At 42.4% G+C, this 25,754-nt stretch overlaps 2 protein-coding genes across 3 annotated transcripts in view; one reads left to right on the top strand and one right to left on the bottom strand.

Moving 5' to 3' along the window:
* bmp2k (BMP2 inducible kinase) overlaps nt 1-10,251 on the top strand; it is a 57,181-nt gene extending 46,930 nt beyond the window's left edge. For both annotated transcript variants that reach the window (XM_084947166.1, XM_084947165.1), the window contains exon 16: nt 6,552-10,251. In XM_084947166.1, the coding sequence (XP_084803292.1) occupies nt 6,552-7,927 (1,376 nt within the window). In that variant the 3' untranslated portion in view covers nt 7,928-10,251. The remainder of the gene's footprint in view (nt 1-6,551) is intronic.
* On the bottom strand, nt 10,244-24,160 carry paqr3a (progestin and adipoQ receptor family member IIIa). The gene is made up of 8 exons (XM_084947167.1): nt 24,005-24,160; nt 22,952-23,183; nt 22,038-22,200; nt 21,026-21,181; nt 13,607-13,804; nt 12,948-13,038; nt 12,603-12,785; nt 10,244-11,826 (listed from the first exon to the last, which is right to left on the bottom strand). Exons 1-7 carry the CDS (start codon nt 24,063-24,065, stop codon nt 12,643-12,645), a joined length of 1,044 nt encoding a protein of 347 aa, XP_084803293.1. The 5' UTR covers nt 24,066-24,160; the 3' UTR covers nt 10,244-11,826; nt 12,603-12,642.
* Nucleotides 24,161-25,754: the final 1,594 nt, after the last annotated feature.

Here is a 25,754-nt window from a genome sequence, read left to right on the forward strand (position 1 = left end):
AATTTACCATATCGGAGAGTTGGTGCTATATATTTGGTGTTAGGGACAGATCGAACATGTAGCTGAGATGATCTCACACCCATCTTTCAGCTCCTGTATTATTACGACGTCTGTCGAACCATCGCTCAGCCCTGGTACTAACAAACTCCACTTTGAGGAGGGGGAAAAAGCAAACTTGAACTTCCAAAGTTATGGCTCGTTGCCGTTTGTTTACATGGCGATACTGTCGCCCCTGCGCGGCCATTGAAACTGCAAAGATTCCTCACACGCTGCACAATAGTTTTCCAGAAGCCTCAAATGTTCTTCACATGTGGAGTGAGCACTTTACTGTGGAGGCCGACGTCATAACCTGATGATTAGTTCTTCTGATTTGGCTTCATTAACCGGTCAGACTGCTTGTGGTTCACCCCCCTCCCCTTCTCCCCTAACACAGATCACAGCCTTGTTAAAGCAATGTGAATATCTGAGCGCAGTATTTCTACATTTATCACATCGGTGGCAGCAATAAGCTTCTGTGCCTCTGTACTCTTCCTGCTCCTTAAATGTGAATTGATTAATGTTTTGATAGGTGATTTAGACACGCTGTTTATAATTAATGGAATATATTTAATGATTAATCCTGAAACACTTTATTTTCTAAAGGAGAGTGAGTGTTTTTTCTTTTCTCTCTCTCTACAGTAAATTCATCTCAAACACGCAGGCTTAATGCAAATCCAGCTTAGAGTAGATTAAGACAAGATGACAATGCAATATAACCCTATGAGCACTTGAATGTAAGTGTGGAAATATTTTATCGTCTTCACTTATTACTTAAGGAATATAAAAATCTATACAAGTTCAAATTGGATAAAATGAAAAACCAAAAAAGAAGCCAAAAAACAAGAAAAGGGACTCTTGTACCGAGCTGATGCAGCTGATGCAGAACCCACTTTGTTGGGACTCATTCCTTCAGGCTGGCATGAAAAAATTTGCAGCAAATTTTGGAGCAGCCTCTTCGCTCGTGTTTGTGCCATCAGTTGGTTAGTTTAGTGTTTTGTTTTGTTGTTTTAAAGCCCGCTGCTGACTTTAAAAACCAGATCGGGTCAGGTTTTATTTTCCGCGATTCGATATCGGGCTCCAGCTCCACCTGCTGGTCCCCTGCAGCTCTGCTTCTGAGCGTTAAACCCTAATAAATATCCAGTTTGTGATTTAAGTGTTTCTGGTGTTGGCGACTTGTAGTTGTGCCTGCTGCCAGACGGTGGGGAAGTTGATTTTAATCCTCTTTGATGACCAACAGCTGACAGTATTTTTATTTTATTTTTTTAACAAAGGAACTACATTTTATAAAAAGACCAGTGTGCTGATTTACTTTACAGGAAATTCCATAAAATCTAACTTTAACTCTATCAAGCGCAGATAACAGGGGGCCCGTCGTAACCCTTAAAGATCTCTGAGTAACTTTATGAGGTCGAATCAGAAAATGTGTTATTGGCCTTCCCCGTACCCGATGTCACGGTGGATTACGACATGTTATAGGTAATCTTAACCTTTAAGTGACTAATTTATCCGCTAAAATGAGCGAGTGTGGTTACGTAAAAGGATTTCTTTGAAACACTTTCCTTTATCCATGACAGATTTACTCTGTTTTCATGCAGTTAATTTACCTGCTTAGAAAATTATAGTGGATACAAAACTTGGATGGTTAATGAAAGGATGTGGGGGTTTTTTTCTTTCTGTGCCACAACAATGGACCAAACAAGTGATTAAAGTAGATCCCACTCATATAAAGGATGATGATTTTTATAGGGAGCTGCCACAGCTCGACTTGACTCTAACTTTCGTTATTGTTTTAATAGTTTTATGTTGAATACAACTGGCTGATGGCACATTCTCTTGTTTAAATGTTGAATTCTTATTTTTGGTCAAAAATTGAGGAAATTTTGATTTATTCTTTTTTTTATTTGTTTGTTTTATTCTTTCTTTTTATATATATTTGAATCCATACAATCCTAAAGGGCTGTATGTTTGTTGATCCTCACTGTGCTGCTGTTTATCCGCCTTAGGTCAGCAAGTGAGCGTTTCCCTTGGCACTCATCCGTGCACACATGAACCATATCACATTGTAATGAATATATTCGCTGGTAATTTGTGTTTAGCTGAAGGTAAGTTTGGAGTTAAAGCTGCTTGATGCTTCTGTTCCACCTCATTTTTCCGCTCATGTCACTGCCTGCCTTTACTGGGGCCTTTTTTGGAAAAACTGCTTCATTTAAGTTTTGGTTTTTATTTTTATTTTTTTCAATTATTTTTTTATTTGTTTACTTTCTTTTCATTCTTCATTTAGTGAGACAGCCATTCTCAGAAACATCTTGTTCATGTGTATTGGTGGATGGGTCTATAGCTCGGACAAGCGAACCATCAGAGCCAAAAACAAGTGAAAGGGACGGTCAGTGTTATTAATGCACTTTATTTTATTTTGAAAGTGCAGCAAAACAGGAAGTACTGTCCCAGGATCTGTAGGATGATGTTGTTTTATATTGTTTACATTTGCAACTTTTCTGTGCTCTTTCCTCTCTGTCTCGGGGCGATGTTTTCCCCCCCCCTTTGTTACTATATTTTTGTTTTATTTTTTGTTAGCCTTAAATCATGCAGATGTGTTAGGAAGCCTCCAATAAGATGACTAAAACTATTGGATTTTTTTTTTTTTTTTTTTAACTTTAATTCTCATTAGAAGTGTTGGAAAAATGTCACAGCTCTTCAGCTTTAGTTGACTCCAGCAGCTCCTGGTACCTCTCCTGCAGAAAGACAACAACCTATAGATCAGTAGTTTTCTTGTTTTTGCAGCAGACTATGTAAAAGGTCCTGTATCATACTGTGAGTGTGAATGTACTTCTTTATAGAATGTTACTGATGAATAAAAAACATCCAAAATCAATACTCACTTTGGTTCCTTTTTTATCCTTAAAGAGAAGCTTAGAGTCTCTCCACCACTACACCACGAGCAAGATGTTCCTGATGTTAGGATGGCTGTCTTAAGTGTCGCCCCGTCTAGCTCGAACTGAAAGCTGAGCATGTTTGAGATGCTGTGCAACGGCTGGTTGGCAAAACAGAGTGTGAAACAGAAGCAGCGACGCATGCGTCCTTCACTCGCTTGGTTAAGGGTGCATTTCTGCAACCTTTGGCAACAAAGAGATTTTCAAGTCTCCTACATGCATTTTGGCTGCAGTTCTGTTAAATCGATGAATCTTCCATATAAAGGGGTAGATGTGAATCTGATTTTGCCCCTATGCCTAGTTTGCTGGAAACCCGATGGAGATTAAAGCTCTGAACATGGTAAGTTCAGTGTGGTTAATCCTTGTTTGCAGGTTTAGTTCTGGACAAACTTTGTGTTTCGTGTTCTCATCATTTCCTTCTGTCTGTGGTGGAATTTTGACCATATTTGGATATCAGTCTATCAGGATGCTGTATGTGAGTAAAACTCTTATACAGCAAAGATTTACCAAAGAGGATTTGAATATGCTGCAGTTCACGATGGACGATCCAGCAGTGCACACGCACGCTTTCATTTGTCAATCAAGCCCCCTTTCTCATTGTGTCGTAGCCCCTCCCACCAGAGATGCAAGGAAGGAGTTGAGACCACAGGTGTATTAACTATTATTATAACTCACTGAAGTTCCTTCGCCCCAACCCTGATTCTGTGGTTTGGAAGAACCCAGAAAGAGCTTTTTGGAGAAAAGTAAATACTTTTTAGAAGTATCTTTGTCCCCCGTTAGTGGGGGGGGGGAAAGCAAATTCTGACAGCAATGATGATTTAGATCTCACAGGCCTGAAGCGAGGTCAGTTAAATACGGCATGTCGCACAACTGATTCATAAAATATTTTTTTCCTTAATTTCATTACTTCAGGTGTAACAGGTGCTCATCGTGTTTTCTGTTTATGGTCAATTTTAATTCGGCGTGATGCAAAGTGATGAGTTGCACAAACATGTTTTCATCTTGAATGACTGAAACAACATCAAAAGGACAAGATTTGTATATTCCACCTCTGAGGCACACCTGTACAAACACTGCACCTGTTCATCCTCCTACAGCCGCCTCTCCTCCCTCATCTAAATGCATGTAGGAATCGACACTGTGTACTGGATAGAGGAGGCGTTCCAGACCATCCAGCAGCTACAGTTTTACAGACACGTCCCTCTCCAAAATCGTTAACCTGAACCCTGCAGGATAAAATGTAATGTGGGCGTTCCTGTTTGGCTCGCCGTCGCTGGGTTCACCTCTCAGCGGCCTCGTCAAATCAATCTGTGCTCGGCGGCGGTTGTTCGGCGAGGGAACAGACTTCTGTAAGCCCCTGCTGCTCTCGCTCATTTCTAACAGATTTTATCTCCCGTCACACAAGAGAACAATCACGCGCATGTTTTCGCCACTTATTTGTATCTTTAAGAGATCAGACGCAGCCTGTAATCCTTCAGAATCTCCCCCCACCCCACCGGAGGAACACTGACAAAACAAATCCGCGTGGCTCTGACATCTTCTCTCATGATTAAAGATGTTTCTATTGTTTGGCGGGATCGCCTCGTTCCGGGAGGTGAGCATGATTACGAGTTCTAATCCGGGTGGGCCGAGCAGATGCAGAGCAGCTCGGACTTCTTATCTTTGAGTGCTGCCTTGTTTGATTTATCGGCAGCAAAGCTTTTGGCTGATCCGCCGTCACGTCCTGCCAGTTTGGACGCTTGGTTTCCATTTTCATGTTCGCAGCAGGGGGTCGTTCTCTTCTTCTCTTTTTCCCAGCGTTCCTCTAATAGGAAACAATGAATTGGCTCATTGTATATGGCACCGTTTATCTTCAATACAATTGGAGACTATCCACTCGCTAATTAGGATAATTTCTAAGTTGCCATTATGCAAATCTCTTGGACATAAATTTACACACTGAAGGCAGAAATTTTTCCTCCAAATGCCAAAATACATGTAAGAATTTCCAAAAATGCAGAGTTTAAATAAGAACAAAGCTTCCTTTTTCAAGTCTAAAGGGACGCTCGCAGCTTAAATCTCTAAACTTTAAAAGTAATTCTGTGAATCTTGAAAAGCTGCTCGTCTTATTTCCCCGGCCTCTAAGCTCGCTCTTCTTATGGCAGGATCAGAGATGAGAAGTCGGAGCAGCTTTTAGACCATATTGACTTTTGCGATTGCACTTCTGCTTCAGTATAAGACAAACTTTTGGGCATTTGTTTGTGTGGGGAGCTTGGCGTATAAGCCGAGTAATCCTGGGTAATGCCTCCATAATACAGCGGTCGAAGAAGCAGCGGAAGGCATCAGGACTCGGTCTGTCACTTATCATTGACTTTTGATATTAGCAAAATTGATTGAATCAGTTGTTGTTTCACAAAAACCACAATCAGTTTTCACCTATTTGGACACATTTTAACAGTTTTCCTGCAAAATTCAAAATGCGTTCACACGGTGATTCAGGTGTAATGTGGACAACAGGAGGCAGAGCTCAAACACCAGTGCAGCACAGACTTGAGCTCTTAAACAAGACAGCTCTGATATCAGCTCTGCAGAGGGCACCGCCAGCCAGAGTGAGCTGAAGGTTGGTAACAACAATGGATGGAAGCAGTCTGAGAGGCGGCGGACGAAGACGAGAAGGAAAGATCGATTTCAGACCAAAATAGTTTTTCTAAGGAAAAAAGGAGAAACTGTAGAGCATTAGACTCAGACTGCCTGAGTGTCACTCATAAAAGTGACTCACTCCGTGTTTTCATGTGTTCAGCGTAACCTTAAAATGATGTTGGATAAGAAAAATGTGAAACCAGAGCGCCTCGGCATTTACAACAACTTCAGGAGATAATCTACATGAAATTTTAACAGCTGGCTCATTTAAGCTCAGTTTTTTAAAAACTTTAACCTCTCCAAGACACGGGTAAAAAGTATGAATCTCCCTTTGGGATCAATAAAATTATTCTTACGAGTCACAGCCAAAATATTTCACTTTGTAGAGGAACAGAAACTGGCATTGAGACCCTGGATGCCTGCTCTGTGGAATCCACTGGGTAAAACGTTTAGGGGTCTCGACAGCATGTGGGATGGATGCTGCTCAGTTATATGAAAAAATCTTTTATGACCTGCGTTTTGATACCAGCCTCGTCTTCTGCCTGCGAGTCCTCCTGTGTCAAAATCATTTTCTAATGTAGGCATGTTAAACCTGCTGCCAGCCGGGAGATGTCACCGATTTTCCATAAAATAGCTCTTTTATGTTAACGTTGCACAGGAGTTTTGGGGGGTTTGGTCCATCTGATTTCTTTCTTTGTTTTTGTAACACTACAGTGGAGACACACGAGTAGCAAAGACTTGAGTTACACGTCCTGCGGTGTTATTATTCTGACTGGTTTTGTGTGATCTGAAGTCATTGCAGGTTTGTGAGGTTTTCTAAATGAAAAACTGAGTTTTGTTTTTGGAGAGATCAGAAAAGGGTTGGATGCCTTCAAGAAATCTGACTTGGCAGTTGTTAAAACTATCAAACATCTGGAAGGATCAGGGGTTAACATCTGTATTATCTGTGTTTTGTTTCTGCAGGTACCAGTGCGCAGAAGGCCGAGCCGACCAGCGAGGAGGTCGGCGTTCCTGAACCTGCTGAGAGTCTGCAGCCGACCCACAAGGAGCACAAACCGAGCAGGAAGACCAACTGCAGGCCCGGCGACGAGTCCGACAGCGACTTCGAGTCTGACCCTCCTTCACCTAAGAGCAGCGAGGACGAAGAGCCGGAGGAAGAGGAGGCGTTGAACAGCGAGCATGGTGAAGACACCGAGCCAGAGAATTTTGGACAGAGGCCTTTGCTCATGGACTCTGAGGAGGAGGGAGAGGAGGATGAAGACAAACACAGCTCAGATTCAGACTATGATGCGAGCAGGGTGAAGAACCGCTCAAAGAAACCTGCAGGAGCTAAAGGAGCGACTGCTGCCACCAGGAGTCCTCCTTCTGGGATGGCTCTGATCACGCCCCCAGAGTCCCCTGGTGGAGTGAGAGCTGTGGAGCCTGTGGATGTTTTTGGTGCCGTGCCCTTTGTCGGAGGAGCTTCACCTGTGGAACCTCCAGAGGCCACAGATATCTTCACTAAAGCGCCTTTCAAGGTCGGCCATGAGCAGCAGGCGGCAGACGAGTTTGACGTTTTTACCAAAGCGCCGTTCAGCCGGAACCTCTCGAGGTCGAGCAGGAGTGGCGGTGACGTCCCCATGGGCCAAACGCCGCCAGTTTCTCCTGAGGGCATCGATGTTTTTGGCTTCTCTCCCTTCCAGCCAAGCCCCACCGCCCAACCTCCCACCACCTCCAGAAGTGCCGAAGACATCTTCCGGACGCCCTTCGAGGAGTCGGCGAGTCCTCAGCAGCAGAGGCTGAAGCAGCGCAGCCTTCAGAAGCTGTCATCCCGCCAGCGGAAGACCAAACAGGAAGCCACGGCTGGGGGCAGTAACGGCAAGCGGCACCACGGCACACCGACGGGAGGGCGCAAGACTAACAAGCCGACCTATCGCACGCCCGAACGAGTCCGCAGACACAAGAAGGTCGGCCGCAGAGACTCGCAGAGCAGCAACGAGTTCCTCAGCACCTCTGACTCTAAGGAGAACATCAGTGTGGATATAACGATGGCCGAGGGAGCGTCTCTGCCGGTGGACGACGCCCTTTTAGACCCGTTTGGAGCCAAACCCTTCCACCCTCAGGACGGCGGCCGACACAGCCAGTACCAAGGCCTCAGCGACGGAAAAGGCGACATCGGCACGGCCAACGGTAAGTCCTGGACGGGCTCTCTGCACGGAGAGAGCCGAATCATGGATGACTTCGGGGCGGTGCCCTTCACAGAACTGGTCATCCACAGTGGACCTCAGCAGCAGGCGGCGCCCTCACAGCCGCTGGACCTCGACCCCTTCGGAGCCGCACCTTTCCCCTCAAAGCAGTGACTCCACCTGCGTCTTCCCGCTCTGTCGGCTGCTTTCCTTTTCTTGGTTTGGGATCATTTTTAACCAACAAGCTAAAACTTTTTTCTAAGAGCGTTTTAATACACCAGAGTCTGGATAACAAACCCTGTGGAGTGCGAGTGGCGTTTCCACATATCCTTCAGCTGCACATGTTTTTGAAAAGCCTTTAATGCTGCATCTGAACGCTGTTTGGAACCAAAAGAAACCCACTCAAAAAAATGTGATTCTGAGCTTCGCGTTCGACCGCTCGTCTTGCTGTGAAAAGCTCTCTCCGGCCTGCCTTCTGATCTGCCGACATGTTTTTGTTTTTAGCACCACGAAGCCTTACCTGAGCTTGGCTCTGCCTTGCTTCATAGTACCTCGGAAACCACGACGCCGTCAGCCTCGCGCGTCTTTTGAAATCATTTGGGAGTTTTCCTGAACCTCTTAGTTCGGTCTTTATTAGATTCTTCTCTATGCATAATGTCACAGTAGTCTTTATGCAGCTAAATGTGGGTGTGGTTTGTGATGCATTAGAAGGGATTGAATCTTGTTCTTCTTGGAGCTCTTAATTGGGTCAGGTTTAAATTTAGGATCTTAACTCTTTTTTTTCTATCAGTAAGAACTCTTAATTGTTTTTTATTCTTTAAATAAGTTACAACTCAACATTTCTCTGTTAGAAATAAAACACACAAAGCCACGTTAGAGGACTAGTTTAGGATTTATGAGCCCTGCAGAAGCTGTACCGCTGTTTTCCCGGCATTGTCACTGACCTCGGCATTTTTGCAGGTTTAGTGTGAACAAGTCCCATGAAAGAACTAAAGCCAATCAAGTGTTTCAAGTAATTTTCGCTCCAACCCCAAACGTTTGTAGCTGCATGACTGAGGTGCATGTGAGACTGGCTCACATTAGCTGCTCTGTAAAGGTGCTTGTTGTACATTTGTATATTTAAAAGTAGCGTAAAAGCTTTAAAATTGACTAAAAATGTCACCAGAATGTGAAGAAATAACTGCTACGACAAAAAGGACTTTGTTGTGCAGAAGCGATATCAACTGAAGTTGAATTAGAGCCGGGCTGTACTTTCATGTAATACCAATCGGCACCACAAGATGGTGCCGTGAGTCAATGTACCAGAATTAAAATTAGTGTTGTAAAAACCTCTTGAGAAAATTGGGGGTATGAATTAAGAAGAAAGGGTGAAATAACAGTGCGACTTCAGATAAACCCGACTTGTTTCTCGTGGGTTTTCATTTAACCCCGTCTGTGAACGCAGCCCCACTCAAACCAGTTTTTACCAGTTTGAGGGCAATAGTTTGGTGTTTGAACAGTACGTTTTTTTCTTTCTAAGCTTTAAATAATTCATATTTAGAGGCGCTGCTTTAAAGCTCATCTTTGTAGCCAGGAGGCATAAAAAAATTAGAAAACGGCACACGATTAGTTTGTGTTTTTCATGCTAGGAGTGGAACTTTTGGTTATTTTGTAGCCGTTTGATAATTAAAACTGTACTTTATGTTTAAAGAAATAAAATCCCACTTAAAAATCTTAACTGGTTAAAATAGTTTTCATACAGTCCGTGTTTTTGTGCTAACTGATTTATGGTGCTGACCAACAACAGTTATTTTGCCTGCTTCACCATCATATGTGGATAATTCCTGTAAATGAGCTTATGGAGTAGATTTAACTATAAATAAATAAAGAAGAGTGGCATTGAACTTTTTCCGCCTCCTTAAAATATCAGACTGCTCTTTTAAAAACCGAAAATTCCTCATGGCGTTTTATTAAGGACCCTACAGTAATACAGGCCGGGGAGCAGATTCAGACTGTGAGGGGAAACGATGCGTTGGATGATTCGATGTTTGGTTCTGCAGTGAGCGTAGTACTCGTGGCAGCAGGACTCCGTATGTGGGACAGGTTTTATTAGTTTATCGAGCTCTGATTACTTGCGTCACGGTTTCATGTCTTGATGGGATTTGTTCACAGTTTGGTTTTTTGTCTTTGCAGAATGAGGTGCATTCATAAAGGGCAAAACATGTTATTCGGGTTTGGTTTTTGTTTCTTGATGAAATCTTCCTTAAACAACTTTGTGCTTCTTCATCGACTGCCTTAAGCACTGCATTTAGCTCCACCACCGTTGGCACATTTGTTTGAATGAAACCAGCAGCCTGCTCTGTTTTTCTTTTTTTACACCAGTTGAACCATTTCATACGACCGCTCCCATCTTTGTTTTTGGTTTTGTTTTTTTCACCAGGGTAAGTCTTGTGTTGTATTTATCATGCTATACTGCTGTTGGACGCAATAAATAAAGTTTCATCTCAAACATCTGGAAACAGCACATGGTTACTTTTATTTAGAGTCTGACCTCAGGTATGAAAAGTCAACATATAAAACTTTCCACTCCTACAAAATGAGTCTATTAAGACAAAAAGAAACTCATTATTAATAATTTAAATACAGAACCACAAACCGGAGAACATTTCCCCCTTTTCAACATTAGAAACATTAAACGGTCACACAGAAAACATCCGGCTTTCCGTTCCAGAGTGAGACAGCAGAGAGGCGCTGCACTGGGGAGCCATGAAACCATTGCACATCACCCTAAACGAGCTGGAAAAACATGTCCTTAAAAAGCTGAAGAGAAAAAATACATTTTCAAAAATGAAGTTTGCTTGTCATAATAAAAGTTCTGTTGTAACGTCATCAGAGTTTAGTCGATATCAGAGCCGCACGCTACACAGAAATATTAATGCAGTTCATGTGAAATGTTTAAATCACGTGAATCTAAAAACTGTCCCAGCTTAGTTACAAAAAAAGCCCTCCTGTGACAAATCTGATGTTTTAGGACTTACGTTTGATTGTTCAAATGCTCAAATAAAAAACAGTTTGTAGTAACAAATCAACGTTCATAGCGCTGCAGGGATGGTGAAGGTTTCCTTATAGTTCAAGTGGCCATCGCTGACTTCCTGTTTGGACGTCTTTTTACGACGACCCAAACCTGACGTCACATTTTATTCATTATGACCAGACTGAGGTCAGGACAGCGGGCCAGGAAGCTACGCCCATCTTTTATGTGGAAGTAAACGCAGAACTGAACTGGACGAAGCTGGAAGACTGAAACACTTCCTGGGTTTTAGGACTCATTCCTGCAGCTCTCGGCTGGGACGCAGTTATAAAACTTTACGAGACTCACGAGCATCCCCACAGCCACCCTCACCCCACAGAGTTACCACTGATAAAGACGAAAAACATAAAATAACTGAAATAGTTAAAGTTCCCCTTCAAGCATCCTGCGAAATTCTTTACATATAAATGAACATCAGTTTGAACAGGAAGTGAGCAGCTTAAAACAACAACAACGGAGCTTCAGGTATGAAATAGAGTGGGTACATTTATATGAAACCATCTGAGTCCGCACTTTGTTTCACAAAACTCTTTGGTTTGTTCTGTCTGAACATCATCCCCACGCTTTGATCATTTCCACTAACAAAGACATCAGAGTCTGTTTTTAAAGAAGATATCAGAAATCTTGAGTCTGTTTACTCGTAGTATAATAATACTGACATCAGTTCATTTCCTTTTTCAGGGACGAACCTGAATCAGCTTTCAACCTTTAAAAACAGCTGGACACGGGTTCATTTCCAGGCAGAAAAACTAACATTACCAACCCGTTCCTTCAGTGCTGTCTGCCGTTTACACACAAACATTAAGTCCTCAAGGAGTGATTTCAGGTGAGCTGTCAGTCCGACGCAGAGGTCCGTATTGTTTCTTATTAGCTTGAAGTACTCGAACGTCACGTCACACGCTGGATTTATTCCTCCTCCCTCATCACAGAGACTCACAGGTTAGAGTCTCCATCTGTGAGGAAACTGATGGACCGAGACCAGAACAGAGTCTCTGCAGACGACCTGAGGAGGAAACAACACGTCAGCTGTGAACAGAGCCAATTAAAAGCATCAAAAATCACCTGTGTTACCTGAAAAGGTTCAGTTTCATTTTATTGTTTTTAGACATATTCTAACAGGCGGCGGCTTCGATGTGAGGTTTTGACAAAACGAAACAGACAGAAGACATTTCATATACAGTAGCGTTCATGCTTAGATTCATATTAGATGTAATCACTTAAAAGCTCTTCTGTAACTGGAATGACCTCATGTCCCGACAGATCAGCTGCTCCTCGTCTTCCACCTGCTGATTCTTTGATTCCTTTAAGGCCTTTTAACCCCCAAACATCTGCTTAAATATTAAAGATTTTCTTTTTTCTGATTTATTTAAATTGAGCCACAGTCTGCATCTGAGTGAACTCCCAACTCTCTGCAGTCGGCAAAGTTTTCTCAGCAGTCTGTTAAACAGCTCCTCTGTAATCAAAGCATCTTTGAGCGGATCAGAAACTGAAGCTTACACGGACGTCACCGTTAAGGTCATTTTAGTCATAAAGCTCTGGCTGTGACCACAGACGCTCCACTAGACTACCACTTGTAGTCGAACCCTTGTGGTTATGAGGGGCAGCCAATCAGAATAAAGTCAGTTTAAAGGCAGAGAAGGAAAAACAGCTGAGGGGCTACACCAAAGCCCAGAATTACTTTGAACTGTGAGTCATGCAAAGCTCCTCCAGAAATAAAAACGATGGAGCTGAAACTGAGCAGAACAGGTCTCCTTTTAAAAAAGTCACACGGCCGCTTACGGTTCATCGGAGCTGCAGTCCTGGCGTGCTGAGCAGCGATCTAGGCGTGTTGGGGGGTGTTGGGGCACGGCTGACTGTGCCTGTACGCCATGATGAAGCCTGTTGATTGGTGCCACCAGTAAAACATGAGCACTAGCAGCAAGTGCCAAACCTGATGGCTGGAGCCCAGGTAGTTCAGCTGACCTGCAGAGACAGGAACGCACAGCTTGCTTCAGATTTTAATGAGATTCGGGCCCATTTTCAATGTTTCTCTGCAGTATTAGATTACTGTTATTTTCCAACTATGAGTGGACGAAAAAACAACGAATCAAACAGGAAATGAAGAAATAAAAACAGTCATCTCACCTGGGAAGTACCGCTCAGGAACTTTGGAAACATAGAAAATGAGAGCCAGTGCTGCAATGAGGTACATCACCAGGACCCGAGGAACAAACGCCTGAAAGGAAGAAGAAACATTGATTCGACCAGCGTGTGGACAAAAATGGCCCACAGTTACAAAACGGCACGTGCAGGAAGAACTACTGACTGACCTAACAGTACTGAAAAGCATTTAAAGCCAGCCAACAGATTGTGTTACTGCAGCAGCAGGAAAACGCATTTAAAGTAGATCAATCAAGGAGGACCCTCAACAGCTGTTAAATCAGGTTAACTGTTAAAACTGCAGTTCCTCTAATGGCCACTTGAGGCTTGCCCTGAAAGTCGGTCCCACAGACTCCTGAGTTAAAATGTTAATTTTATAATAATCATCAGTCGATCTAAAGAGATTTTTCAGACTGAAGTACATTTTTTGTGCAAAGTAAAGCCGATCACTGTGCATTAAACATGGATTTTTTTTTCTTCTTATGACCAGCAGGGGGCGACTGTGGTTGCCAAAAGAAATCAGTCGTAAAGTCTACAGGAAAATTATTTCTCATTGCTTTCGGACCTCATTAAATTGCCACAATCGCTAGTTTCAAGTCTGTTTAAAGAAAGGAATCACAGCAGTGAACACTGAGCACGCTCACCTGGACGAGTTCAGAGGAGAAACCTCCCGTGAGGCAGATCCAGTGGACGGTGGGGATGAGGCCGTACCCGGTCACCGAGCAGAAGATGATTGAGCGCAGCTGCTTCCACTGCTTGCTGAGATAATGAGGGTGGATCTGAGCGAAGAACACAGCCAGGATCATGGCGAGGACCGTCACCAGGTACACCTGCCGCCAGTACTGCACAGACAGGAAGACGAGAGTTCAGTCACACCAGCTACACAGTAAACTGCCTTCATGGCGGATTGAGCTTTTTTTTCAAGATGTCCTTCGCATGCTGGAGGTATCCGATGGTCCCAAGACTTAAAAGAAACTGTAACTAAGGTTAAACCCGAACAAGTTCAAGTTCAGCGACATCACCTAGACAAAGAAACAAACTTGAGTCTTTAAAAACACCTCAGTCGGTTTCAGAAGCAGAAAAGAAAACCAGGCAGGCGATTTTTAAACTCGCAGGGAGCTGAAGCAAGCGAAACAGCCCCTGGGCTGATGTGAGGGACCTGTTTGCAAACAGTTTCATTCGTTTGAAGATTATCTGTCTCATGGAGTCCTGAGGAAAGTTCTTCAGCTGCTGAAAGCTTCCTGCTGTTTGGTGATGAGCAAGACGAACACTGTGTGTTATTTTAGAGCTTTATTTACTATGACCGAACCACAAACGAGCTGAAGCTCACTGCAAACTCAGCTGATGCTTCCCTCAGCAGACCCTCTTACACGCGCAGCTTTCACATCATTCAATCAGCTTTATTTAACTCTGATCTGCTATGCTTTTCTTCTTCCAGATTCGAAGGCTACAAAGAAGAACAGGTTACAGGCTGTGAAAGGGTGAAATCCTTGATGTTATCAAGCAGATCACTGGTAGCTGATACAGCTGAATTGGCAGTTATCACATCGCTTTTGGAGATTCTGAGGTTCAAAGCTGTGTCACTTTTCTCCTGCAGTTAATTTTATCTTTAAGGACAGAACAGCTGGTCCTCAAATGGGAAAAAGTAGTAATAGTAGTGGTAATAGTTGTTATTTTAATTTAGTACAAATAAGGTTGAGACTCAAACTTTATGAGAAAAAAAAGGCAGTCCATTCATCCTTCCTTCCTCTGCTGTTTATGGGTTGGGTCTGGGTTGTAGGAAGCTCATTTCCGCTGCTGTTTACAGGTACTCCCCACAGCTCATGGCTATAGGTGAGAGTAGGAACGTAGACTGAGTGGGAAACTCACCACAACAGACTGCCACAGCATCCACACTGCTGCAAAAACACATCCGGTAATCTCCTATTCACTTGTTCCCTCACTCCTGAAGCAAAGCTGGAGGGGGCACTCAAACAATCTCAGAGATTTAGTTCCCAAGCATTTAGTTCCCAATGGGGGGAAACCCTGAAATGATTTAGTGTACATGCAAAACTGAAACTGTCAATTTGGTCAAACTGACAACACAGCATGATAAAAATGAAACCACCTCATTGTGGTTCTGCAAAGTCAGAAATAAAGTTTCCTCAAACGTGGTGCACACAGCTTCTTTTTTCTGATGTCTGAACAACTATAGGACAATAACTCAGGGTTTATATATTACTGTACTGCAGTACAATTAAAAAAAAAATTCAGTTAAAAGTCTCCCACTGTTTCATCTGCTGTTATCACAACTATAACGCTAATCTGTCTGCAGTTGGTATTTAAACTTCTATAAGTAAGTGTTTAAAGTCTGGGCAGCCTCGTCTCGGTCCCTTCTGTCCGTTTGTGTGGATGTAGGCCTTCGTCCAGTCACACGTCCTCATGTGACGAGTCCTGCTGAATTTCACAGTGAATAAATTTGCACCAGGAACAAGGCCCCGCTCTGCTTCAGCCAAATTTTTTAAGCTCCTCTCCTCGCAGACTCCGTGTTCTCTCCTCCAAATCTGCATCTCTAAAACACTCTTGACGAGACAAGAGTTTGACTGGCTAAATATAAAAAATCTGTTTTTCTTTGGGGACTTGGCGTGCCACGGGAGAGGAGCCACCCAGAAGCAGAGCCCCAGTCTTGGCAAGGACGAGGGGGAGGGAGGTGGAGGAGGAGGAGGGGGACCTTCGCTTAGACGGCTCCCGGACTTGCGAACGTCATATGGTGGGGAACAGGAGTGACGGACCGCTCCGTGAACGCGGCCATCTGGTTTGGGCTGGAGCAGATTTCAGCTACGTTCTGGGGGCAAAATAACCCGGCGCTTCCAATATGCGGGGGAAAGCGAACAGTGAGGAGCACGGCCAACACTTCAGGAGTTCAAAAAAAATAAAATAAAATGAAATAGGACAGAAAAAAAAGGGACATGGTGGTGGTGGGCGGCTGGAATAAGGAACTGGCTTGTGTCATCAGAGGCTGTTTTCCAAACGGCGAGCGCGGCGAAGGTGTCGTGTTGCTTATTCACCGGGAACAATGAGTCAATCAGCACAGCCAGACTGCCGGGCCCACTTCAGCTTTATTCAATTACTGCTTCTCAGGCTGAGGATGTTGAGCTGAGAAGTCTCCGGGGAGGACTGTGCTTCGATGTTAAACCGATGCTCAGTGCGCACGCACACACACACACACACACACACACACACACACACACACACACACACACACACAAGCATGTTCAACATGCGCCCGACTGCAGTGAGCAGTCTGAGGTGGGCTTCTGAGGTAGAGCTACTCGATCACATACGTGAAAACACCACTGTGGTTATTTCAGGTCAACTTTAAAACATCTTGAATTTAAGCTTCACCATAATTCAGTTCGCGTCAACCGTGTCCTCCCTTTCAGCGGTGTTGTACTGCCAGCTATTAGGATTATCATTAATTAATTTTATATTACCAGTGAGGGGGCGTAAGACAGTAGAAAACAATGCCAAAAATGTTTTTCCTCTCGTGTGCACTCGCACTACAATCAGCTGACTTAAGGAGGAGGTGGTCTGCACTCATTTCACTTCTAATTACTTTTTATTGATGTAAAGGGCAGGAAAATGAGTCCAAACTACTACAGGTAACGCAACACAGGCCAAGCATCTGCACAGGCAGCACTTGCACATAAAGCTAGTGAAGTACCCAGATTAATGCTAAATGCTGACCCAGGTAACAGGAGCAGGTACGAGCAATCAGTGTAGTTTCCACTGTAAAATCATTTAAGTCTTCTTTGACCTGGTTGCCCATCTTTGCGTTCATATTTAGGCACTAATGAAAGATCTTGTGTGTCCTTGTGAGGATAGGTAGTCGTTCATAATTGGTTATTGTGTGAATATGCACATCTGAAACATGTGGCAGAGTAATGTAACCAATTATTTTCTCTAGTGAGTAACAAAGTAACCTTTTGAAGAACAACTAAAGTGCAACCTAACAAGGCTTTCACAGCTTTTATCGTCTCTCTCACTCTCAGGGCCCATTTCCACCCCTGTGAATGGCAGCACACACCAAGAGTGACATCAGAGCTGCAGGAGTGCCTCTCCAACTGAGCCACACTTCTTTATTTTTGTAATGTGGTGTGACTGGTTCTCCTCCTAAACCAGCACTCATGCAGAGGTTTGGTGAGAGTGGCGATTGCAACGAGTCTCGTGGTGATGTCACCACTGACGTGCAACACAACCAATATGTCCATAAACAAGGCATCACTCTAACTTTCATGATCCTTCTGCCTTCTTATGGTCTTTCCAGCTTTACCCAACAACTTGCATGTCATGACCCGTGATGGCCTGGTGACCTCTCAGTTCCTCATCATAACTCTGAATATGATAAGAAAATAGGCAGAGGGACTAATTAGACCAGTGGCTCCCCAATGGTATGACCCGATCGACAGCCAGGTTTGCGTGTTACCCAAACATTACTGTAACTGCACGAAATGTCAGGAGAAACTACTGCAAAAGCTACCGGAGCTACAGCTTCAACTGGATCACACAGACTTCATCTCAAGTGGATCGTGCGGTTGGGTGCATTTAATTAACTCCAACATGGTGCTAAACGGATTAAAGAGGAATTTAGGGACTGGGTATCTCTTCTGAGAGAAACGGTAAAAGAGCACAGGATGTGACCCAGAAGGAGGAAGAATGTTTGACTGTGAGAAAGTTTCTGATAAGGAGATGGACTCGGAGCTGTCACCGACATTGTTCCAGATAATATAAAGCCTGTTTTCTGCAGACATGAATACAGATGTGGTTTGTAAACTCCTGAATTCAGTCCGATCATCCAGGTATGTGAGCGGACACATTTTTTTTTAACCCTACAAAAACGCTTACACATCTATTTTATGCTGAACCAACATCACTTCTGCCTGGTAAAATAAAATACTAAAAATAATACATGTAATTATCATTTCTGAAGGCAAAACTATAAAAAGACTGGACAAGATGAAGGTTAGGCTTCCAGCAGCCTGACTCTTTCTTGAGACTGAAGAAGGCTCATGAGAGCAGCACATAAAAGGCTGAAGTGATGAGTACAAGGACACAGGATTTAAGACAGAGAAGCAGTCTGCCTGCTCTGCCTGTCCTCCGCCACTTTGAACTCGACTCACGAGGGTAAATAATAAGCCGTTTACAATACAAGCGAAGCACAGCATTGCTGAGTCACAGAGGACTGCAGGGCAGCTTCTCACATTTAGCATTTTTTAAAGGATTTAAATGGATTCAGCTCCAGAGGGCGACGTGGTGCTCAGCGTTAAGAGATAAGGATTCAGAGTGAATAATGTGGCGAGGATGTTTAACTCTGACCTTGCTTATGAATTTAAAGCCGATTAGTTTTTACGTCTTTGATCTTTTTTGCTTTTTGTTTGGAAAAATATGCTGGCTGCAGTAAACTGTGACGCAGCATCTTTTGTAAAGTCACATCAGAAAAGTCAGAGTAAACAATAGTGCTGAGCCGAGTAAGTCTGGGTCACACGGAGACCTGTTTCTGGAAAGAGTGAGCTTAAATTCATCACAACAGCAAAATCTCGAGGGATGAGGAGATGGGCAACGTGCACGAGCTTTTTACTGCTCCAATGCAAAAGGGTTAGAAAGGCAACAACAGCCTGATTTTAGATAAAACCACAGCAGAGAAATAGCTTTGCATGAGCTAATGAATAACACTAGACACTGAGTGCAAACTCCGGACGTCTTACTCTTCCTATTTTGAAAGGCCGTGTGTAGCCCACGGCGTTTCTACCAGCATGAGGACGTTCAACTTCGCATTTTCCTGATAGAGCTTCATCTCTGCAAGTTCAACAGTTTGTCTGCATAACAAAGAAATGCTAATATGCAGGGCTCTAGACTAACTTTTTGCCATGGGTGTACCGGTACGCCTAACTTTAAAAAGTTAGGCGTACCGGCACAAAAGTTAGGCGCACACAAATTTTGTAATAATTTATATAATAAAATGTGTTTTTCTGGATACACTGTGCTTTTTCAGCATTCAAAGATTGATGACACCGTGTTAGAGCACTGGCTATGAATTTCAGAAGGATCAGGCCTTAACTTAACAGAAAAGTTAGCAATAGTTCTTTTCCTATTACAGCTACATCCACTTCTGTCGTGCCTAGGCTGCTCACTACGGCTGGGTATCATCACTGATTTCTATAATCCATTCGATTCCGGTTTTCAAAGTCCCGATTCGATTCAACTTAGCCTCAGACAGTCAGAAATATTATAATTCTGATCATTTATCAGTACTGACTTCATCAGAATTGTGAACATCACAGCAGATGCCTTTGTGTGAAAGTAACTGAGAATAAAACACAGAAAAACATGAAGGAGATTTTCCTGGTCTGGCTTTTTATAGCAGATAACCTTAAAAATATTCTACAATGTTCTGCATATAAAGTTTAAATTTCTTCAGTATTGAACAACAGAAAAATAGGCTTTCTTGTCCGAGGTCATTTAAGTGAAAAAAAAGAAAAAGAAAAGAAAAAGACAGCAGCCGACAGCGCTGTAAACAACGGTAGACTGGTGGGTAATAAGCGAATGAATAATACAGAAAACAGAGATTGGAGACGGGAAACTGTTCTTGAAGTACAGAGAGAGATAGAGAGAGCTAGCTGTGCATGAAGTGTGATTTTAATAGTCGTGGAAGCAAAACAGCAAAATTCATGACGACATTGATCAAATGTGAAGCGCAGTTTGCTGCTTCTTTTGCTGCTGGCTCGGTGAATTTTGGTTGGAGAGAGATAAAACCTGCAGCTCAGAATCAGCGCAAAAAGGCGTAATCACAGCGCGGACCGGACGCATCAGAATCGCTAAGCTCCGACAGCGTGTCCGTCTACGGGCCGTCGGGTGAGAAAGCCGAGAAAGACAAAGCTGATTCTGATGCGTCGGTCCGTTCTGTGTTTACGTCTTTGTGTGGAATCCGTGTACCTGCTCTCATCTGCTGTTTGGTGGTTGTTGAAATGGTTTTGTGAGCTTTAATCTGAGAATCTGGCGTTTCTGGCAAAACACAGTTATATTTAAAAGTCGATTCAGGATTTAATGAATTGATATCGCTTTATTCAAGCTACTCACCTCCCACTTCCACCTGCACTTTCAACTGGACCACGGCCAATCAGAGAGGTCCCGCCCCTTACTATCTCTGATTGGTTTAGTCCACGATAGGGGCATAATGTGTGTCTGTTGTTGACCACAGGGAAGGTTGCAGATTTTTTTTTTTTTTTTGCTACCCGAACAGTTGGTCGCACAGGTGCAACCAAATTGGTCGCACTGTAGAGCCCTGATATGGTAGTAAAAGTATTCAAACAGGAAGGTTTATGGCCTTGGATGTTATGTGGCCATGGCAAAGATCTTCATCATTAGAAAGGAAAAAAACCCTGTTGTTGTACCCATTTCCTCTAGTTTACCTCTACTGCCCTCTGAATGTTAGATAGAAAGCACTTTAGTAGAAAAGGGCTAGTAACAAGTGCTTGTGTGGGTGAAAGAGGCAAACTTGTATAAAGTGCTTTAAGTACTTGGAGTATAAAAATGCTATCTAAGAACCAGTCTGTGTACCATCCCTGGTTATGTCATCTGCAAGTTTAAACACGTGACTCTCCCATTGTTACGTCGTTTACTGCCAGTTTTATGTCTCGTCCAGTCCAGAAAAAACAAAAATCTACATACAGGCCCAGAGCACTGGAACTCCAAATAACTGCCCTCAGAATAATCCACAGTCTCTGATCATACTTCAGTATCACTGTTCAGCTTGGATGACTAACAGCCTACGTAAAGCAATGTGCCAGAAACCTGGACGTTACTTTCTATCAACATGGAAACTTCAACCAGTATGTCAAAAGGCTAGTACAGTCTTGTTATGTGCAAATACTTCCAAATAATGAACCTGTCTATAGTTTGGAGTCTGCAGTTGGTACAAAACATAGCAACAAGGCTTCTCGACAACACTCGGCGCAGTGAAAACATCACTTTTAAACTCCGTCTAAGAGAGAGCAGTTTATATGAAAGGCTGCAGGTGAGCTTACGTTATTACAGTAGAAGGTGTAGAAGACTCCGGGGACGTAGCAGCCCAGGATGCCGATGGAAACACCGGCGTAATCCAGCGCCATCCAGCGGCGGCTGGTCTTCTCTGAGCGATGGCAGCAGAACAGGTGGTAACCCACCGAGCACAGCATACACAGCTGAGGACGGCAAAACACATAGTCAGGCATTGCAAAGAAGCTCGGCTCAGAATGGATTTACGCTGGATTCAAATTTATTTAATAATGAAAATAACTTTATTTATAAAACACGTTTACGTCCACAGACCAAGAAGAAAAAGCAGAACACGAGCTTCTAACAGAAAGCGGGACACTGAGGTCAAAACAACAAATACGTTTTGAGATGCAACAAAAACACAAACTGGCAATATAATTAATGAATACCAATAATGTCAAGCCCCAGACATATTTATTATATAAAATAAATTAATACTTGAATCTGAAATCTAACTGTTTAAAAGAAATAAAACAACTTTTCCACACCAGGTTTGAGAGTAAGCAATAAACGTGGTGTTTTAATCACACTAGTGATTATGATGTTGAACATAATACTTGGTGTTATGACATGTAACCACATTGAAAAGGTAAAAAGTTCACATTGTGTCAAACTACAATCGCTATCCCGCCCGTCAGTAACTGCACTAACCCTGCTCTTTATTTTCTGAATCCACTGAAACAATGCAAAAAGCTCAACTCTGGGCTCACCCACTTGTACAGGCATGTCTGGATATTTTAAGGGCTACATTTATAGGTGATGATGAGTGTACAAAGTGATCCAACAGGTTCATTAACACCTGGAATAGCCAAATCTAGAGAGGCCTATATTTGCCTTCTTCAATACTCTAATATACTGAGATTTATTAACAGTGCATGAGCAGTGTAATTGCCAACTTCAATCTAACCACAGCTCAGGAGAACTGAAATATCTCTGGTGGTTTATTCTATATAAAAGCAATGTGAGATGATGTCTAAGCAGAAGACAATAGCAGCACTGTACCTGAAAGCAGAAGAGTCCAATGGAGTAGATGACATAATCCTCTCTGGAGGCGCCAACAGCCGGCAGCACCGAGGCCATGTTGTACACCCCAAGACAGAAGAAGAGGAGGAAGCCCAGGAGATGGCTCCATATGCTCACCGTCTCATTGGACAGGATGAAGAGGCTGCAAAGGTCATTTACAAGCTTTAAAATAGTCACACAGTCAGTTCCCTCTAAAGAAAATCAGAGGTATGAACCAAAACTCTGAACAATTATACACCCCAACATAAATGTCTGACAAGCATCTATTACCTCCCAATCAATAAACAGTCTGGATTCACCGTTTCCATTAACCACTGAAACTAGAACTAGAGAGCAACACGAGTTGCCCAACTCCCTTAAAATCTTTATTGGCATCGACCCCACAACAAATGTCAGGAAGCAAAATCAATCAGCCTCTGCAGCGAGGCGTGGGAATCACAGAGTACCATTACAGCACGTTACACCAAGACACAACGACATCATCATACAGCAGCTCCACAACAATCAAATCTGTAATGTGACCTGTTCAGAATCTTTTTATCTTCCTTATAGTTGGCTTTAAATATTAATATAATGGAATGCATCATAGTTTCAACAGCTGACATAAAAAAGAGAAAAACACTGGTAGTCTGCATGTTTAACCTGCTTTCACTGAAGAAAGCTTCAAAAGCTGAATTGTGGAACACTTTCAAGGCTCATGTCAACATGTGGGATAGGTTGTTGCACCACGTTATGTCTCCTCTTTTACTTGGCTCTTCTTCTTCTGTGATTCCTAGTGCGCAAGTAATTTTCTGAGGTGTTCAAAAAGTAGGCACTGCTTGACTTTAGTGGAGTGACTGTGTTGTGGTGTTGAAGATGAAAATTCTGATTTCAGGTTAAAAGGTCCTTCTCACCTTTTGATGCACAGCCTGGAGGGCAAGTATGCCCTGTATCCATCTGTGATGTAGGGGTTCTCCCTCAGAAACGGGGGGATCTGCTCGTATGTGTACAGCCTGATACCTCTGGGCACCAGTACAGGCCAGTACTGATAACTTCCCAGCTCGATGTAGTGTGCAGTCTGAGAGCTCTTCTGTGGTTTCTGAGGCATGTCTGAGCCAGCAGGGTCTGGTTTAATCTGACCCGAACCTGAAACCAGCAAGTCAGATCAAGATCAGATTCAATAGAGGCAGAACTCTTTTAATAAAATATAGCATTAAGCGATATTTGTTTTGTTGTCCGAGCATCTGAGTTTGTAATTCGAGTCGAGAAGAAATCAAAGTGGTCTATGGAGGAGCTGAACGAGTAAAGAAGACAGCAAAACATCAAGTGAAAGCTGATTCTCCTACATCTGTGTGGAGCTATTATCAGAAAGCTATCATTACTTGCACCCACCGGCTTGTCTTCCATGTAATCTCATGTTACCGAAGCTAACTTTCCAGATTATCCGTTACGTTCTACCAAACTCCGTTCACTAATGTGGCGATTTTAGGTGCTTAAGTGCTAACAAACATTTATACAAATCACGGTCCAAGCTTAGATCCAAGCTCGCGACCATGTTCCAAATTATCAATAAAGTTTGTATATTTATACAAGATTCCATTTACAGTCAAATTCTGCCAATAAACTGTGTTGTAGCGTTAATTTTACAGCTAATGTAACACTGTAGAAGTCTGTGGCGAGCACGGTATCACCAAAAACAAAATTAGATTTTTTTTTAAACACAGCGTACTTCCTTGATACATTCTTTACGAGCCGATTGTACCTGAAAAACCACCTGAACAAAAGCAAATGTAAAATTATGCTTTTGATGTAAAGTATGCCGTAGTTAACCAAGACGACGTTAAAATAGCGACATTTTCAAAGCGGCCTGGTAACTAGTGGCTAATTATAGCTTGGCTCTTAAAGGGCTAAGCTAACAACAATGAGCTTTAAAAAAGGGGGAAAGATATATTAACAAAAAAACTCACCTTTTAATTTGGCATATTTGCAGTTTGTGCCATTCTGGGGTTTATAATATGTACTACGCATTTGTAAACACGTGTTAATATTAACTTTAAAAAACAAACAAACACAACGCGTAATATTTCTGAAGTTTTAGCTACATCTTCCGAGTCACACAGACGTCATCACTAATGGACCCTTCCAACGTGGCCAACGTCTGCCTGAGTTAAAATAAATAAATAACGCAAGCTTAAGCTCTGTTTAATATTTACTATTATCGCTAATATCCTTAGAAGATTCTTTAATAAAATAATTTAAATAACCTTTGTTTTTCCTGCATTAATGAGCTCTCTCAAAATTCCATATGGGACTCTATTCACGTGAAAGCTTCATTTCATGAGTAATAATAGTTCTTACTGTAAATATAAACGGCTTTGTTTTAGGTTTGGGTTTTAGGAATCGTGTCTAGCACTCTTAATGGATTTTTACCTGGTTCAACTGATCCCGGAGATGCACCGTGCCACCCATAATTACTCAGGGACGCCAGTCTCTCCTAATGATTCAATCCTAAACCGCAATAAACACGTATTGGAGAATTATTTGTCTCACTAATTAGTTTCATGACATTACATGACATTCAGATATGTAATCACCTCAGATTTCATTGTTATGATAAAGAAAATATTCATAGTATGGTTATCTTTGAAATTTTAAAACAGTGGGGAAAAAATCAGTTTACTGAAACAAAGAGAAATATTTTTAAACGTAAGAATATATTCAAAGCAACAACCTAAATTAATAAGCAGGACATTTTTAAATATTCAAATGCACATTCTGTCATTTTTCATATTTACTTTACTCAGAAGAAAAATGGGACATCATATGAGGGAAGATGCAGCAAAAGTCCCAGCAAAACTCAAACCAAACAGACTGAGATCGCTCTTATTTTAACCCTTTAATAAACCAGACCGCAATCTGTGCTTAATGAAGTACATTTTGAGAGGTACTGCAAGGAGTTCAACTTGACCCAGGCCATCTATACAGCTGCAGAATTCATAGAGTTCAGTTTCTTTGAGTACCTTGTCTTTGTCTTTATACCGTTTCTGTCCAGCCACCCTGGAACCGTGCAAAGAACCTGTAAATGCTGAAAGTCTCCTTAAGAACTGGACTTCAGGTCCAGAATCGCTGGGCTCGCTGAAGCTGTAGCCCACAAATGTAAATTTCATGAGGCAAACATTTCCTTGTTACAGTTTTGATAGAAGTGATTTAAACAACAGACTTCTACAACAATAGAGTTCCATTTTTAGATTTTTTTTTTCTTTTTTTGCGATTTTTCTATTGTGTTAAACTACACTTCAAACATCCAGTTATCATTTGGAAACAATCATTATTGAGTAAATGCCTGATCAACCACTGTATATAAGCAGAATGATGGTTTTTAATGGGAAAATCAGCTTCCCTGTTTGTTTGCTTTTTGTTGTTGTTGTTTTGTTTGTTTGTTTTACAGCAGGTGTAAATAATTATTTTAGCTCCATACACTTTTATGTCCTAGCAGGCCGTCTCTGGGATTAAAAGGAATTAATAAGAACTACAACTTGTGCTTAAACTTATTTTAACCTTTATTTATGCAGGTAGTTCCATTGAGAGCCAATGTCTCGTTTGACTTGCTCATAAAGATAAAACTTTTAAAGGGACCTTTTACTAGTTTTACCCATGCAGTGTTTTTTTTTTTTTTTTGTTAAATGGAGCACAACTTGGCCTGAGTGTGCAGCCAAA

This window comes from Perissodus microlepis, chromosome 12 (genome assembly GCF_051167445.1).
Source record: "Perissodus microlepis isolate ML-2025 ecotype Zambia chromosome 12, ASM5116744v1, whole genome shotgun sequence".
NCBI classification, from domain to species: domain Eukaryota; kingdom Metazoa; phylum Chordata; class Actinopteri; order Cichliformes; family Cichlidae; genus Perissodus; species Perissodus microlepis.

Coding starts and splice junctions, on each gene's coding strand:
- paqr3a (XM_084947167.1), bottom strand. CDS start 24,065: ATGCGTAGTACATATTATAAACCCCAGAATGGCACAAACTGCAAATAT. Junction 22,201..22,951: donor TCCAGGCTGTGCATCAAAAG/GTGAGAAGGACC, acceptor TGACCTTTGCAG/CCTCTTCATCCTGTCCAATG. Junction 12,786..12,947: donor TCCTGAGCGGTACTTCCCAG/GTGAGATGACTG, acceptor CTGTCTCTGCAG/GTCAGCTGAACTACCTGGGC.